At 43.5% G+C, this 16,350-nt stretch overlaps 1 protein-coding gene across 1 annotated transcript in view; it reads right to left on the bottom strand.

The window, feature by feature from the left end:
• Positions 1-598: 598 nt before the first annotated feature.
• TARS3 (threonyl-tRNA synthetase 3) overlaps positions 599-16,350 on the bottom strand; it is a 51,522-nt gene continuing 35,770 nt past the window's right edge. Inside the window, exons 13-19 of the mRNA XM_082851553.1 lie at positions 14,303-14,440; positions 12,064-12,141; positions 11,879-11,979; positions 5,197-5,301; positions 2,908-2,980; positions 2,164-2,278; positions 599-840 (exon numbers count right to left, since the gene is read on the bottom strand). Coding sequence (XP_082707679.1) covers positions 692-840; positions 2,164-2,278; positions 2,908-2,980; positions 5,197-5,301; positions 11,879-11,979; positions 12,064-12,141; positions 14,303-14,440 — 759 coding nt within the window. The 3' untranslated portion in view covers positions 599-691. The remainder of the gene's footprint in view (positions 841-2,163; positions 2,279-2,907; positions 2,981-5,196; positions 5,302-11,878; positions 11,980-12,063; positions 12,142-14,302; positions 14,441-16,350) is intronic.

Genomic DNA, 16,350 nt, shown 5'->3' with positions numbered 1-16,350 from the left:
GAATCCTTTGTTAGTAATCCAATATTTAGTACTAGCTTCTTCTTTTGTGATTGTTGGTTAGTTAAAACAAATTGATTCTGATTTTGAAAATAAAGTTTCAGGACCTCCCTAGTGGTCCAGAGGTTAAGACTCCACTTTTCCACTTCAGGGGGCATGGGTTCGATCCCTGATAAGGGAAGTTCCACATGCTGTGGGGTGTAGCCAAAAATAAGAAAAATAAAGCTTCAGTGCGAACTTTAGTAAAACTTCAGTTAAAAAATACCTGAGGCATAATGTTATTAGAAAATAAGATATCACCCCATATTCAAAAAGCTTTGCAGACTTTTGAAACTTATCTTTTGAAAATCAGAATTCTTAACAGTAACATCTCATAATGCTCATTTCCTAGTATTTCCCTCTTTTTTTTTTTTTTTATTTCCCTCTTTGATGAACGACATTTTCCCATTGAAGTCTCTCAAGATACTTGGGAAATTTAAAATTTCCCACACTTGTCCTCTCATTGTCCGCAGACACATTAGTGAATCAGATTTTGTGCATATCAGCCACTCATTCCCCGTCTCACTTCTCACTGTGCCCATCAGTGGACCAGATAGTGGGTCCTAAGTTCTCAGAAGTATGAATGGTAATTAAGGAAAATGCATGTTCAGGGTTCAGAACAAGGTTACACAGATGTGAGCACAAGGAAAGGACTTCAGAATTCTTCCTCAGCATTCAGGGTACGTGATTTCTTGAGATTCTTCAATTTATCAATGGCAGAAGTTACTGAAATCTCTCCATGAATTTTGTTGTCTCTTGTTCGAACATTTACGGCATTATTTGTCTTTTCCTTTTCTCCAACCACTGTAGAAAACAAAGGGAAATATATTTACAATCAACAATTTACTAAATATTAAGTCAGCAGTCATATGGCATGTGTCTTATTAAGTTTTCTTCTTAGTACTAATCACCAAATATCAATCTAATGTCCATTTGGTCATCCTCTTAAGAGTAAATTTCTTGAGACAAGGAATGACTTCTAATCCCATCTCTCTATTGTCCATTTTCGAGAACACCTGTGGTGGTCATGGGGTACCGGTGGGAGGAGGGAGTTCCTAAAGACCCCCTGACTCCACCTGGCACACTTGATGAATCAAGAGGCGGGCACCAGACACGTGCCCAACCGGCCAACAGAATTTTCTGGAATATATGTAAAAGGTTTGTTCTCACTAATGACCCATACTGTGAGATGATGCAGAATTCTGCCGCCATGTTTCTTGCTGTCTGGAACGAAGATACTGGCCAGCAAGTAAGGGGAATAAAGTAGATCAAGAGAAGCATAAAGAAGCAGATCAAAACAGGGAACAGAAATGGGGAGAAATGGTCCTGGTAAGGGTTGAGTTCCCCTTCCAGTTACTTTTCTAATGATTTGGCTACTTAATTCTACCTTCCATGGCACGAGATACTCTAACTCCCTTCCAATACATTCCATCGTGTCTAAGCTAATTTGAAATTTCTGCCACCACAAGAAGGCTGATTGAAGCATCACAGTACCTACTACAAACACTTTTGATGACAAATTGCTCATAGGACAGCCCTGTGCATATTTATTTTGCCTTCTACACAAACTTTCAACTTATAGGACATAACCATATCATGCCTGCAGGCATATAAATAAGTTTCCCTTGATTTTGAATCATTTTTACAGTCAAAATTTTAGATTCTGCATCTAATTACTCATGTTCCTCAAGGACGTTTTATTTTTTCACTTAATTCTTTTCTTTTGATCATCTTAAATTTGGAACATCTCCTAGTCATTAGTTTAATCCTAAAGATTTCTAATAAACCAGAAAAGCAAAGGAGATTATTTCAGGCCTATCACATGACTGAAACATATGGAGTATAATTCTACTAAGATCATTTTCCACTGTCGGTTTGAGTTATTAATTCTTCCTAGTAATACTACACCACAGGATCCATGTGAAACTTCATAACTCTTCTTTTCTGGCAAATAACAAAAAGTATCTAGCCAGGAACATCACAGACTCTTCTTTGTGTATAAGTATTCAACAGCTATTTGTCATAATCAAGCCGTTATACCATATTCTTTATTTTGTTTTTTGGGGTTTTTTGGAATTAAGGTGAAAAAACAAGCATTTGGGAAAAATATATACAAATTTAGATTACCCAAAATAAAATTATACTGATCCAGCTGTGCATTTCGTATTTTCTTATTTAGTGTACAACTATGATCTAAGTCAACATCAGCCATGAATCCTTCTTCAAAAAATTCAGTGGATACCTATAAGAGAATGAGACACTTTCATTAATACATTGTGTATGGTAATGCGGTGGCCAGCCTCCAAGATGACCCCCAGGGTCCCACCCCCCGGTATTCACACCCTTGTGTGTCCCCTCCACCTTGTACCAGGTTGGTCTCTGTGACCACAGTGGAGGGAGAGTGATGGCACCCCACTTCTGAGATGAGGTTAAAGTGCTGAGTCACTCCCCCTGCCTCGACCTCTGAGAAGCCTCACCAGGCACCCGAGCCAGAGTCCCCAGCCAAGTTGTCCCAGATTCTGACTCACAGAAACTGAGATAATAAATGCTTATTGTTCTAAGCTGCCAAGTTTTGGGGTAATTTGTTACACAGCAACAGATAATATAAGTATTCTTCCTAATAGAGCCACAAGGAAAAGAATAACTATGAGATGTTTTAAAACACCAATTTCTCAAAAACATTAAGAAATAAAATAGTTCTGATACAGCTACATAGACACGACTCAGGTGTTACTGAAAACATTTATTTTGAAAACATGAGGTGGTAAATTAATGTATTAGTTATGCAATATTTTAAGGTGCGAATTCCAAATCAATGACGTTCACAGACCACATGCCAAGATTATGTACTTTAAATGTCTCTAATTTTACCTGAAGTGCATATTTTTCACAAGTTGGCTCCACAGGGATGACCATTACCTGACGAGGAGACAGCCAGAAAGGCCTGAAAAATATAATACGTATTTTTAAAATGACCATTTATTACAAGATTAAAAAACAACCAAAGACTCTTTTTTCTTTTTAAGTAAGACTTCACAAGAGAGCAGGTTCAGTAGAGGGGTGTGGAAATAAAGCAAACTGTATTAAAAGGCAATAGAGGAGACAAAAGGGGAAACTGGGCATTTTGGTTGGAAAGGGAGGGAAAACAGGTTGGCAGCTAGATGAAAGGGCTAAACATCACTGACCATACAACCCAGCAACCGCTCTCCTGGGTATTTATCCCAGAGAAATGGAAACATGTTCACACAAAAACCTGCACACTAACATTTATAGCAGCTTTACGTATAATAGCCCCAAACTGGAAATATCCGAAATGCCCTTCAGCGAGTGAATGCTCAAACTGTGCATCACACTACAGAACACCATCAGTAGTGCAAGGGAGCCAACGACTGGTACTTGAGATGCCTCAGATGCATCTCAAGGCAACTCCATCCAAGGAGTGAAAAAAGTCAGTCTCCAACGGCTGCACGCTGTGATTCCATTTATGTAACATTATGGAAATGACAAAATTATGAAGATGGAGACCAGATGAGTGGCTGCCGGAGGATGGTGACAGGGATGGGGTAGGAGGTGTGTGGCCATAAAATAAACGGCAGCATGAGGGATCCTTATAAGTAATGGAACTGTCCTGTACCTTGACTGGCGGGTACACGAATCTACAACGTGTGCACAAATGCAAGACCTGAATGAGGTTGGTGGATTGTCACTCCCCAGTTATGTTGTACACAGTTCTGCAAGATGTTACCATTGGGGAAAACTGGTAAAAGGTGGGCTGGACCTCTTTGTAAATGATTCTACAGTTACCTCAAAATGAAAATGTTCTAAAAGATGGAAAGGTGGGTATAAGCAATGTTTGATGTGGGAAATGTTTGCCTTTTTCTTCAGCATGTTTAGTTTGAAGGTGGAAGGAAATGCACGGGGACTATTACCAGACGGCACTTCGTGCATATAGGTTTTTACATACTTATTCTTAAATTACAAAAGCAAAATAATACATGTGACAAATGTAATTATATACATGATGAAATACAGATTATAAAATGAAAAGTAAATGCACCTTTTTGAGCTCTGTTCTCACCCCTGCTTCAGCCCTACCAACTCAAGAGAGCCACATTTTAAACATTTCTATTTTTATTTCTCAGGGAGATTTCCACCACAACTTGGTAGGTGTCCAAAGGCTTGCTGTGTAAACTGTGGAGGGTGGTACTGTGTCTCCACAGGGAGGTGTGCCCACACCATCTCCTGATCCCCTAGTTCTACTGCTCTCTTGCGAAACCCACCATCTCTCACTATGTTAACTATTTACAACAGAATCAACTGGAGAGAAATATAAACATGTTAATTCACACACACACATATTCATATCTACAGTTTTGGATTCTCTGTACCTGTAATAGATTGGACACCCCCATGACACCTCAGTATACTTCTCTAGGATTGCAAATAAAATCTAAGGGACAGACACAGACTCGGGCAATACCATCCCCATGGCCCATTCTGAGCGACCATCCACATACCAAATCTACTTGTCATCTGGTTTCCAACCTAATTATCTCTTAAGTCTCTGACCCTGTGGCCAAAGCAATAACCAGATCCCACGCATCAATGTAACCCACATCTGGCCACTTTTCCCTCTGGGCACAGACGGTGACCAGACGTACCACTCAAAAGCCTGCACTTAGGGCATTCACCTTCCCCCTCCATCCCTGGAGGGGGATGCCACTGCAGCGGTTCTCTTTGGCTTTGGGGCCATGTGTGAACCAGGCTTACATGTTTCCTCCTAAGTCTGTGGTCACGGGGCTGTGAGGTCAACAGCATAGCGGAAGGAAGGAGGGCAGTACAGCTAGAGATGGTGCCCTGAGAGTGTGGGCCATATATGTTCCAGCGGCTAGATCTTTGAGGGGTTTGTTTGACACAGGTGAAAAGATTACTTTTTACTTTTACTGAGATCCCAAAAAGGTAAATGGTAGTGTTATGCCACGCTGCCTTTGTTTTCGTTTTGTTTTCTGGTCTGGCCGATGCCACAAAAATTTTTATTTGCTGTTTGGATACTTGCTAATTATAAGGCAAGAGCCACCAATTTTTTCATATTAATTTCATCTTTTAGACATGATTTCTAAGAACAGTAGACATATAGCTTTTCTTTTCCATATCACTTACCATTTTCCTCCATAGTTTTCTGAGAGAATGGCTATCATTCTTTCCACTGACCCCAAAATGGCTCGATGAATGATCACAGGGTTCTTCTTATCATCCCCATCCTTACTAAAAAAACGAAAATTATACATTTAATTATTCTCTTAAGATTCATAAATAACTTTATCTTCTTACCTTATATTTAAAAGGTATTTTCCCAAACTAGGTAAAACAACAGATTACTCATAAATTATCTTTAAACATAAATGTGCCATTAATTAGAAATAAAGGTTTTTTTCTTTCAAATTATGGTATCTTTTATTTTTTTAAAGAGATTTTGCATTATGTTTCTTATTTTTTTAATAGTTTAGTATTTTTAAAATTTATTTATTTTTGGCTGCATTAGGTCTTTGTTGCTGCATGTGGGCTTTCTCTAGTTGCAGCGAGTGGGGGCTACTCTTCGTTGCGGTGCACGGGCTTCTCATTGTGGTGGCTTCTCTTGTTGCAGAGCATGAGCTCTAAGCGCTCAGGCTTCAGTAGTTGTGGCGCACAGGCTTAGTTGCTCCGCGGCATGTAGGATCTTCCCGGACCAGGGCTTGAACCCGTGTCCCCTGCATTGGCAGGTGGATTCTTAACCACTGCGCCACCAGGGAAGCCCTATGGTATCTTTTATAAACCAAAGGGAAGTAAAATATATCATCTAGGAAAAAGCAACATGATATTAGATCACTATCTCTATTACAAATCTACTGATTATTCTAAACTACCAGTTTTATTCGAAACTACCAGTTTACTCATATTGAGAGGCAATTTTACAAATCATATTTTTTAAATTAACTTTATTTTGAACTATGGCTTACTTCACCACTAATTTATTGAACAATTATCAAAGACATTGCAAAAATAAAGAAAATGGGTTTCTGTAGTCTGTAATAGAGTATGTTGGTATTCTATTAGTTTGGGTTAATGGTATGACCACGGTGGCTGGCAAAAAATTTACCAACCTTAGTTAGTTAGTTAGTAGTTATTAGAGAATATTGAAAACATATACAAAAGTAGAGAGAATAGTATAATGAACTCCCACATAACCCTTTCTCAGCATCAGCAAATGTCAACTCACAGCCAACCTGGTTTGGTCCAAATGCACCCATTCCTGACACCATCCACTGTAAACACACTGCCATATTGTAAACACTATGCCCCCATACTACTGATATATTTCAAAATGTTCCTGATACTTGTTCCAGAAGTCCACTGGTCAAATTCCGTTTACAGACCTGAAACCTTCATGACATTCTCCTTACATTTGAGAATTCTCTCCTCCCTTTCAAAAAAAGATGTAAAAAGCAAATTACAACTGTTAATTGTAATAAAGTCAGGCACTCCAAGATCTGTGCACACTTTTCCCAGAAAGATAAATTTCACATTACTGCAACAAATGTAATAATATGTGATGCTTACAAAGTTCTTAGGACAAATTTTTATCTAAACGTTGTACCAGCTATTTACTACTAAAACACATATACACACAGGGCAAACAGACAAATAAAAACAGACTCATTCATTAAACTCACTTCAAAAGAGTTTTCATTGGACATCGTCATTGCCAATCATTTCTGCTAAAAGCCACGGCAGACTGACTGCAGGCCAAATCCTCTGTCAATCCTACAGAAGCTTTGGGGTGGGGCTGGGGGGCCTGAGTCCAGTCCTGCTCAGATATGTGAAGAAATAATTCATTCTACAAACTGGAAACAGCATGGTATATTCCTGAATGTCGCATAATGTTGCCTGTGTAGGGAATGAAAGAGAAGCAGCATGATCCTTTCACAGGCCCCTGGGTACCAGAAATTTCTGTCCCATCATTTATTTTAAAAGAATTAAAATCAGGTCTAGTCTTAAGAAGGGCAAAGAGTGACCTAAACTATGCTTACACATCTATACTTTCAGGTAAACATTAGAATTAATGACAAGTTCCCCCAAACAATCCTCGTGGATTTAGTTGGAATTACATTAGATTTAGAGATACATTTGAAGAGAATTCGTATCTTCACAATATTGATTCTTCCCAGTCCAACAGTGGTGTGAATCTTCATTTAAACAACTGGTTTTTCTTGCCTTTGATAAAGTTTTATGGTATATATTTCAAATAAATATTATATATTTATATTCCTTGTTAAGTTTATTCCTAGATATTTTGCTTGTGTTTTTTTTTTTTAATTTATTTTATTTATTTATTTTTGGCTGTGTTGGGTCTTCATTGCTTTGCGCGGGCTTTCTCTAGTTGTGGCGAGCATGGGCTACTCTTCATTGAGGTGCGCAGGCTTCTCATTGTGGTGGCTTCTCTTGTTGCGGAGCACAGGCTCTAGGCACGTGGGCTTCAGTAGTTGTGGCACACAGGCTCAATAGTTGTGGCACACAGGATTAGCTGCTTCGCTGCATGTGGGATCTTCCCAGGCCCCTGCATTGGCAGGAGGATTCTTAACCACTGCACCACTGGGGAAGCCCCTCTGCTTGGTTTTTGTTATTGTTGCTGTTACTGTTTCTGAAATTTTTTTTCCATTGCACTTCTTAGCAGGTTGTCGCTAATATATATGAAAGCAAATTGATGTTTGCATTTTGACCTTATTGCTAGGTACCTTACTTTATTATCAGTTTTAATTTTTCTCCATCTGATTCTATTGGATTTCTAGACATCTTAGCATCTACATACAATGAAAATTTGGCTCTTTATTTCAATATGTCTACGTATCCCAGAACAATGTGAGTAAGAGTACAAATAGGCTAGTCACCTTCTTCTCAACTAAGTAGAGATGTTATTGTTGTTTTCTAATAAATACTCCTTACCATTACAGGAAAATTTATTTCTGTTCCTCTCACAGGAATGAATGTTACAGTTTATCCAATGCCTTTCAGCGCTGTTGAAGGTAATGGGTGACAATACACTTCATAATGTTAAACTACCCCTGCTTTCTTTTTTTTTTTTTTAATATTTATTTATTTGGCTGCACCTAGGTCTTAGCTGAGGTTGCTGTGTGCGGGATCTTCCTGGCGGCATGTGGAATCTTTAGTTGCAGCATGCGGGATCTAGTTTCCTGATCAGGGATCAAACCCAGGCCCCCTGCATTGGGAGTGTGGAGTCTTAAGCACTGGACCACCAGGGAAGTCCAAAACCACCCCTGCTTTCTTGGGTAAAAAACTTACTTGATCAAGGTGATGAACTCGCTGCTCCTGCCCTCTTCTCCCCTCATATCTAAGCCACAAACAGATCACATTGGTTCTACCTCCAAAATATACCCCAAATACCTCCACTTTTCTCATCTCTATGTATCACTGCCACCATGTTCTGTCATCATCTCTTACCTGGCCTACAGACCACTGCTTCCACTTCTGCTTTCCAGTCCCCACTGTCCACACAACACCTAGGACGATGGATGGATGGATGGATGGCTGGATGGATGGATGGATGGATGGGTGGATGGGTGGATGGATGGGTGGGTGGGTGGGTGGATGAGTGGATGGGTGGATGGGTGGGTGGATGAGTGGATGGGTGGATGGGTGGATGGGTGGACGGATGGGTGGAAGGATGGGTGGATGGGTGGGTGGATGGGTGGATGGATGGAAGGGTGGATGGGTGGACGGATGGGTGGATGGATGGATGGGTGGATGGGTGGATGGGTGGATGGGTGGGTGGTGGGTGGATGGATGGATGGGTGGATGGATGGATGGATGGGTGGATGGATGGATGGATGGATGGGTGGATGGGTGGATGGATGGGTGGATGGGTGGATGGGTGGATGGATGGGTGGATGGATGGATGGATGGATGGGTGGATGGGTGGATGGATGGGTGGATGGGTGGATGGGTGGGTGGATGGGTGGGTGGATGGATGGGTGGATGGGTGGGTGGATGGGTGGATGGGTGGGTGGATTGGTGGGTGGGTGGGTGGATCGGTGGGTGGGTGGGTGGATGGATGGAAGGATGGATGGGTGGATGGGTGGGTGGATCGGTGGGTGGGTGGGTGGATGGGTGGATGGATGGATGGGTGGATGGGTAGATGGGTGGATGGGTAGATGGGTGGATGGGTGGATGGGTAGATGGATGGATGGGTGGATGGCTTGCCTGATCTACTGCTCCTCCACATCCCCCTTGGATGGCTAGTAGTGTTCAAATTTTGTTGCACTAGTTGGGTCATTTTTGCATAAAGTCCCCCTACCCCTAATTCCTTTTGTTCATTTTGGTAGGTTACTGGGGAAAGATGATTTTGCAAATATGAACTTAAGACACCATCTTTTCCAAAAGGCCTGAATTTATTCTTGAAAGTTCCGTGCTTTCCCCTTTAACCTTTGAGAATTTTTATTATTCTCATGTCCTGATGTAACTCCTTGTATGAACACTTCAACTATTCTTCAGCTCTTTACCTTCTCACAGGATGTAACTCTCAGTGTAGCTCTATAACCATTAATCAAAACACAAGTTGGAGAATCCGAAATAAAATTTTTGTTGGTTGAACATAAATTGAGATCACTGCATAAAATCCTACACTCTGCGAAATTGGTGGTTGTTCATTTATTATAAGAATCTTATTAGGAAAATATTCTATTAAAAATTATTAGACTTAAAATATGCCAATAATTTTTCCTTTTTAAATTAATTTTTTAAATTAATAATCTTGAGTGAAAGAGATCTCAACACATTATCTAATCAACACCACATGTCTAAAACAGGACATGGTGAGAAGGGGAGAGTTTAAAGAAATGATGTTGTGATTTTTGTCTAATTCAAGTCAGTGGAAGGGTCTTTAAAAAGAAGCTGCTTCCAGGCAGAATGAAGTAAGCATGCCACACCTGACTCTCTCTCTGAACGCAGACGTGGACCCTGGAGAGAACATGAAGAACAGCCAGCCACCCGAGGGCTGGGAGGAGTGCCGGGGGATTGCCGAAGAAGACCAGAATCTGAAGTGCCACCAAACTGCACTTAGTTTTTTGTAATTTTGTCTTCCAGTTTGTGTGGCCTGGACTCAGAGACAGCCCACAAGCAAGCATACATACCAGGTGCAGACAGGAAAAGCTTCAGGAGATATCCTCACTTTCTGACAAGAGCCAGAAAATAACTGCTAAGTTTCAGAAAAAGTGGGGGTGGGGGACATCCTGGAGTTTTCTTCTGTTTCTTTTTTCTCCTCTCTTCCTCCAGCCCCCAGCATTCCCACAGTGGCACAGAGACTAAACAGGCACCTAAAACTCCAAGGAAGGGGATCCTTCTCTCCAACCCGAACAGCTGTGATCCCAAGCGTACGTGAATCCCTGTGCTCTCTCTCTCTGGATGGCCTCCTGATGCCTGGTCTCTGAAACAGATAGCCCTGGAAACAGCATGCGGAGCAGAGAAGCTAAAGCCCAGCGTTCTGGCCACAGGACTACAGAAAGGGACTTCAGGGAACTAAAAAGTGTCAGGAAAATACAGAGAGCAGGGGGCACAGAAGAGCTGCCCCATAAAGGGGTGTATGAGCTCGCTGGCCTCACCTCTCATCGCACATGCTTGGATCCGACCCTAACAGCACATAAAAGGCTTGAGAATTGGACTGTGGGACTTTGCCCCTGGGTGGTGCACACAGGACAGAAGGCCTCGTTGAGGCCAAGATCCACAGACGCTCATATCCCTTATATACAATGGCTGGTACAGTGAGCCCAGTCGGCCCTCCATATCCATGGGCTTCACAGATACGGATACAGATATGGATACAGAGGGTCGACTGTATAGGCTCAGAAAACTGAGCTGACGCTGGAACCACAGAAGGCGGGTTAGAAATTACAGCCTGAACCTGCCCAGGCAGAATGACTGCTAAAAAGTCAACAATCCCCTTAGGATTTAAACAAGATCCAGCATCTCACAATATAATATTAACAATGTCTGGGATGCAATTCAAACCTACTCAGCATATTCATCACCAGGAAAATCTCAATTCCAAAAAACAGATTATGGAAAGGGAATTAACAGTAACTGCAGTGGGGAAATCTGGCAAACTTTATTTTAACCAAGTGATGGAGGTTACATCACTGCTGACAAGTCACATTGATGCCATGCACACCCTTGACAGGAAGAGCCACCCTCAAAAGGTGATATACAGTATGATACCACTTCTGTGGAATTCTGGGAAACTGATGGAGAGGAGGTCAGAGGCTGCCCAGGGCTGGGTGGGAGGAGAGTGTGACTGTAAAGGAACAGCACAGGAATTTGCTTGCCTGATGGAATCACAATCGTGGTGGTGGGCACACCACTCTATATGATGTTTAAAACTTACAGAACTGTACACACACACACATATACACACAAAGTCAACTTTACTGTGAGTTAAGAAAAAAATTTTTAAAGGAGTTGTTGGTTTGCAGTGATGAAACTGCCTTTTTTCTTCTGCTTTCCCTGGTAAATACCATCCTTAAGCCACAGACCCAGGGTCAGCCCTTTATGAAGTCTCCCCCTCTGCCTCAGGGAGATTTCTCTGTTTGGGTCATGTTTCCACGTCCTTTGTTCATAGCTCTAACCAGAAAACTAAAGCTGACCTCCAACTAGATTACAAGCAGGTAAACAAATACATACTGAGTATCTTGCACACAGACAGACATTCACTGACACTTGTTTCTGTACTGCTAATGCTCAAATGACAATAATTAAGATATGAGTCCTACATTATTTATCACATTCAATCACTCACCTAACATATGTAAGATTAAATCTTACAGGCAGTTGGAAGTCCAGCTGAATTGTAGCACACTGATGGTATCTGCCAATAGCATCCTTGATTTTTATATCAATCTGTAAATTAAATGATGTTTTCTTAGAGACAGGTTTTATTTTTCTGTTAAATTCTACTTTTTTTGAAGCATATGGCCTACTTACTTTAGGACCATAAAATGCTCCATCTCCCGGGTTCATCTTCCATGGTTTCCCAAATTCCATCAAGCTATTCTGTAGTTGCTATTTTTTTAATAAGAAGAGAACATTACTTACAGTTAATCACCATATACTTATTGAACCTCTTCTACATTCAATAAACTACCGAGCAACGACTACGCAAAGAAAATTAAGATGGTACTTACTCTCAAGAAACATACACATTTTAACTGGGGGAGAAAAAAGATAACTTACTAAACTGTTCCACTGAATTCCAGGTAAGTGATAGAGGGGTACTTTGGGCACTTCCGCCGTGCAGGCTCCCTCTGCCCTACTCTCTCTAGCTCCTTTCAGGAGGCGCCTCCACACCATAAAAGGCAAGAAAGTGGGGCCTTGTTCCTCGTGCACTCTGTGCTCAGAAGACCGGGGGACAGGCCTAGCACTTGCTCTTGCTTCTCCCCCACCTCTGTGCCTGCAGCTGGTGGGCAGGGCCCCTTGGGACACAGAGGCTGTGGAAGCGTGAGGCCCACTCTGGTCTCCAGACTAAGCCACGTAAAGTCACCTAAGTTAGCTCACAGTGAGGCCGCTCCACACTGACGGTGACGGGGCGTGCACACGAGTATTAGTGATAGGGCTCTTTGAGTCTTCTGGCCACTCCCTGTGAAAATGGCTACTCTGGGAAGCACCCAGGCATCCCTAAGGCCCTGGCCAGAAGAATGTCAGAACAGCAGCCAGACTCCTGTCATCACCCCAGCGCACTGGAGCCGTGAGGGGGGTGACATTTGGGAGTGAAGCGCCCGACAGGGAAGGAAAGCAGTGGTGGTGTCCTGGGCCAGGCCAGCATCACCCAGAAAGCCTCCTCCAGGGCCTCAATCAGAGCAGGTCAGAAGCTGCTCCTGGCCAGACCCCAGGGGGTCCCTCAGGGACCCAACCCTCCTGCAGAGGCTTCCCTTGTGCTCAGGGCTGGGAAGGCCACCTGCACAGATGCACTTCACAAGCTGGAGCTGCCCTCCCCCGACTTTGTTTCTGAAGGGAGAAGAGACTGTGAAACCATGTTCTCAGACAAAACAAGGCCCTGCTACAGCAGGTAACAGCGATTGTAGGGACTCCCAGGGAATTAAAAGCAAAAGAAAGGCCAGGTTTGGGGGAAGAGCATACAGCAGAGGTCACTGCGTCCACTGCTCTGTCCTCTCCCTGGGGACACCGGGATAGGAAGGCCTGATGGGAGGGGCCAAGGCCAAGAAAGCTTCCGGTTGACACGAGGTCTGGGGAGAGGGGACGTCTGGGCAGTGCTGGAATTGCCGCTCCCAGGACTGGCCTGGGGACACTACCCGGCACCTCTTCTCCCTGCTGTCTGTCCTGCCCCACGCATGCCAGGTCTCTGGCTCCCAAGAGCACTAGGGTCTAGACTGTGGGATGTGCTGGGTTTCGGACACATCAGTTTGCTTGTGCTTATGTGGGAGGGGCTGGAATGTTCTTAAGGATCTAATGACTCACTGCAACTCTGGGAAAGTGGGACCCAAGAGAGGTTTTTTTTTTAAAATTATTTATTTATTTATTTATTTATTTATTTATTGTTTCATTGGGTCTTCGTTGCTGCACAAGGGCTTTCTCTAGCTGTGGTGAGCAGGGGCTACTCTTCATTGCGGTGCGTGGGCTTCTAATTGTGGTGGCTTCTCTTGTTGTGGAGCACGGGCTCTAGACACATGGGCTTCAGTAGTTGTGGCTCATGGGCTCTAGGTGTGTGGGCTTCAGTAGTTGTGGTGCATGGGCTTAGTTGCTCCGTGGCATGTGGGATCTTCCCGGACCAGGGTTCGGACGCATGTCCCCTGCACTGGCAGGCGGGTTCGTAAACACTGGGCCACCAGGGAAGCCCCCAAGAGAGGTTTGAGGTTAATCCAGCTCCAAGGAGCTGATGGACGTACATCAGTTCCAGTGGCAGAGGCCAAACCAGAGCTGCTGAAGAAGGAGCCAGAGAACTTCTTTAAAAGCTTATGAAATTGGTTATTAGTGACCAGCACTGAAAAGAGTATAAATGAAAACCTGGTATAAACTAAGGTGTGAAGCAAATATAAGGTACTGCTCTTAGCATTGTTTTGAAGAAAACTGGATTAACAAAATTCTACAATGGGCACGTTTATCCCAGAACTTCCAATTTTAAATTTCCATTGCAAAGCATCGCATCCTCATGCAAGGTACTTTCCATATTCACAAAAATGAAGGGTAACACTATGTTTCTCCCTACCTTTTCAGCTTCATCCCATATCTCAACCTCCCCTAGAAAGTTTTCAGGTCTTGTTGACAAATTTAATTGAAAGGAGAAGCCAAATGTTGAGTAAACGGATTGCAAAAACTGCAAACACCCTTTTATTTCTTCTTCAATCTGAAATCAGAGCAAATGAAAAACCTTAAATAACACCAAATTTAAACCTATTTATGGCATTAAAAAACATTCTTCTTGTCAGATAGAAATAAAGCGTGCTTTTACTATAGTCAGTAGCACTGTTCGGGTTGTTGTCTTTTCCTCACTCAAATATTCACGGGACGCCCGCCAGGTGCCAATGCACACAGGCTGCTGGAGGCCCCCATGATCCAGCGCAGGGCTGGGCGAAGACCCAGGCGAGGGTACCTCTCCGTGCACAATGCCACACAGGAGGAAGGGCGGCTGTCCAGAGGAAGTGATGGCCAAGCTGCAGCCAGAGGAGAGGTTAAGCGTTCTCCACGGAGGCAGGGCAGGAGCTCCCGGAGCAGAGGAAACACTGAGGGTGAAGACCCACAGGATGGAGGAGTGGGCCAGGGCAGGACAGCTGTGGGAAGCTGCACGTGACGGGACAGACGGCACAGAGGGAGCATGGCAGACAGTCAGGATAGAGGCAGGCCGGGGCCAGAGAAAATGCAGTGCTTTCAAAGCCAGGGTAATGTCTGCACTTTTTAGCCTGAGAGCAATGGAGAACCAGTGGAGGTTTCAGCAGGGGACTAACACAGTTCAATGTGATTGTTTGAAGTACGGGAAAAAGACTGGCAAGACGAGAAGAGCAGCCCGTTAGGAAGCTGTTGGGATCCTTCAGGAGCAAGAGGATGGCAGCTTGAAACAGAAGCGGCTGGAATGCAGGGAATCAGAGGCGTTTGCAGGATACCTGTCCTTTCGTTCACTAACAGATAGTAATTGCCTACATTGTCAGCACTGTGCTGGATGCTGGGAATTCAGGAATGAATGAACTTATTCAAGAATAATATATTTAAGAAGAGTGAATAGGGCTTGTGATAAACTAGACATGAGAAGTGAAAACCAAAGGACACCTGGGTTCCTGGCCTGGGCCATGGAGAGGGTGCTGGTGCATCGCTGAGAGGAGGAGGATGTGGTGTGAAAGGCAGAAGAGGGGCCGACGCTGGGTCTGGCCAATGAGAGGGTGTTTGTGATGGCCAAGCAGACACGTCCCCCAGCCCCGGCAGGGCTTGGAGCTCACGGGGGACAGCTGAGACCCAGCAGAGGTTAGGAGAGGGACCAATGCCAGAGAGCGCAGGGTGAGAAAAGCAGGGCCCGGGCTGGGAGGCTGAGAGACAGCATCCTTAACAGGGAGAAAGACAAGCACATCTAAATGCAGACGAGATGGGGCAGCAAAAACAGAGACGTAGAGAGAGGGGACAAGTAAGGATCTGCATGTCACCAGGGATTAGGTTTTGGGATTTTCATCAGTGGAATCATGCAGCCCTTTCTCTTTTTTCTGTCTGGCTTTTTCCACTCAGTAGAATTATTTCAAGATTCATTCATACTGTTGTGTGCATCAATAATAGGTCATTCTTTTTTCTTGCTGAGTGGTTTTCCACTGTATGGATATACCACTGTTCCTTTATACACTCACCTGTTATTGGGCTGTTTCTATATTTCGGCTATTTCAAATAAAGTTGCTATGAACACGTGTGGACAAGTCTTTGTATGGACATGTACTTTCTTTTTCTCTTGGAAAAGGAAAAGGAGTGGTAAGATGGCTGGGACATATGGTAGGTTTGTGCTTTAAAGAAAAAAATTATTTATTTACTTATTTGGCTGCGCTGGGTCTTAGTTGCGGCGCACAGGATCTTCGTTGCTGCATGTGTGATCTGCGTTGCTGCATGTGTGATCTTCGTTGGGGTGTGCGGGATCTTTAGTTGCGGCGTGCATGTGGGATACAGTTCCCTGACCAGGGATCGAACACGTGCCCCCTGCTTTGGAAGCGTGGAGTCTTAACCACTGAGCCACCAGGGAAGTCTCTGCTTCACTTTTTAAGAAACTGCCAAACTGGTTTCCAAAGT

The sequence above is a fragment of the Leucopleurus acutus genome, assembly GCF_964270905.1.
Source record: "Leucopleurus acutus genome assembly, chromosome: 1".
In the NCBI taxonomy this organism is placed as follows: Eukaryota; Metazoa; Chordata; class Mammalia; order Artiodactyla; family Delphinidae; genus Leucopleurus; species Leucopleurus acutus.
The sequence above is the reverse complement of the archived record's forward strand: the minus strand, read 5'-3'. Positions and strand labels throughout refer to the sequence as shown.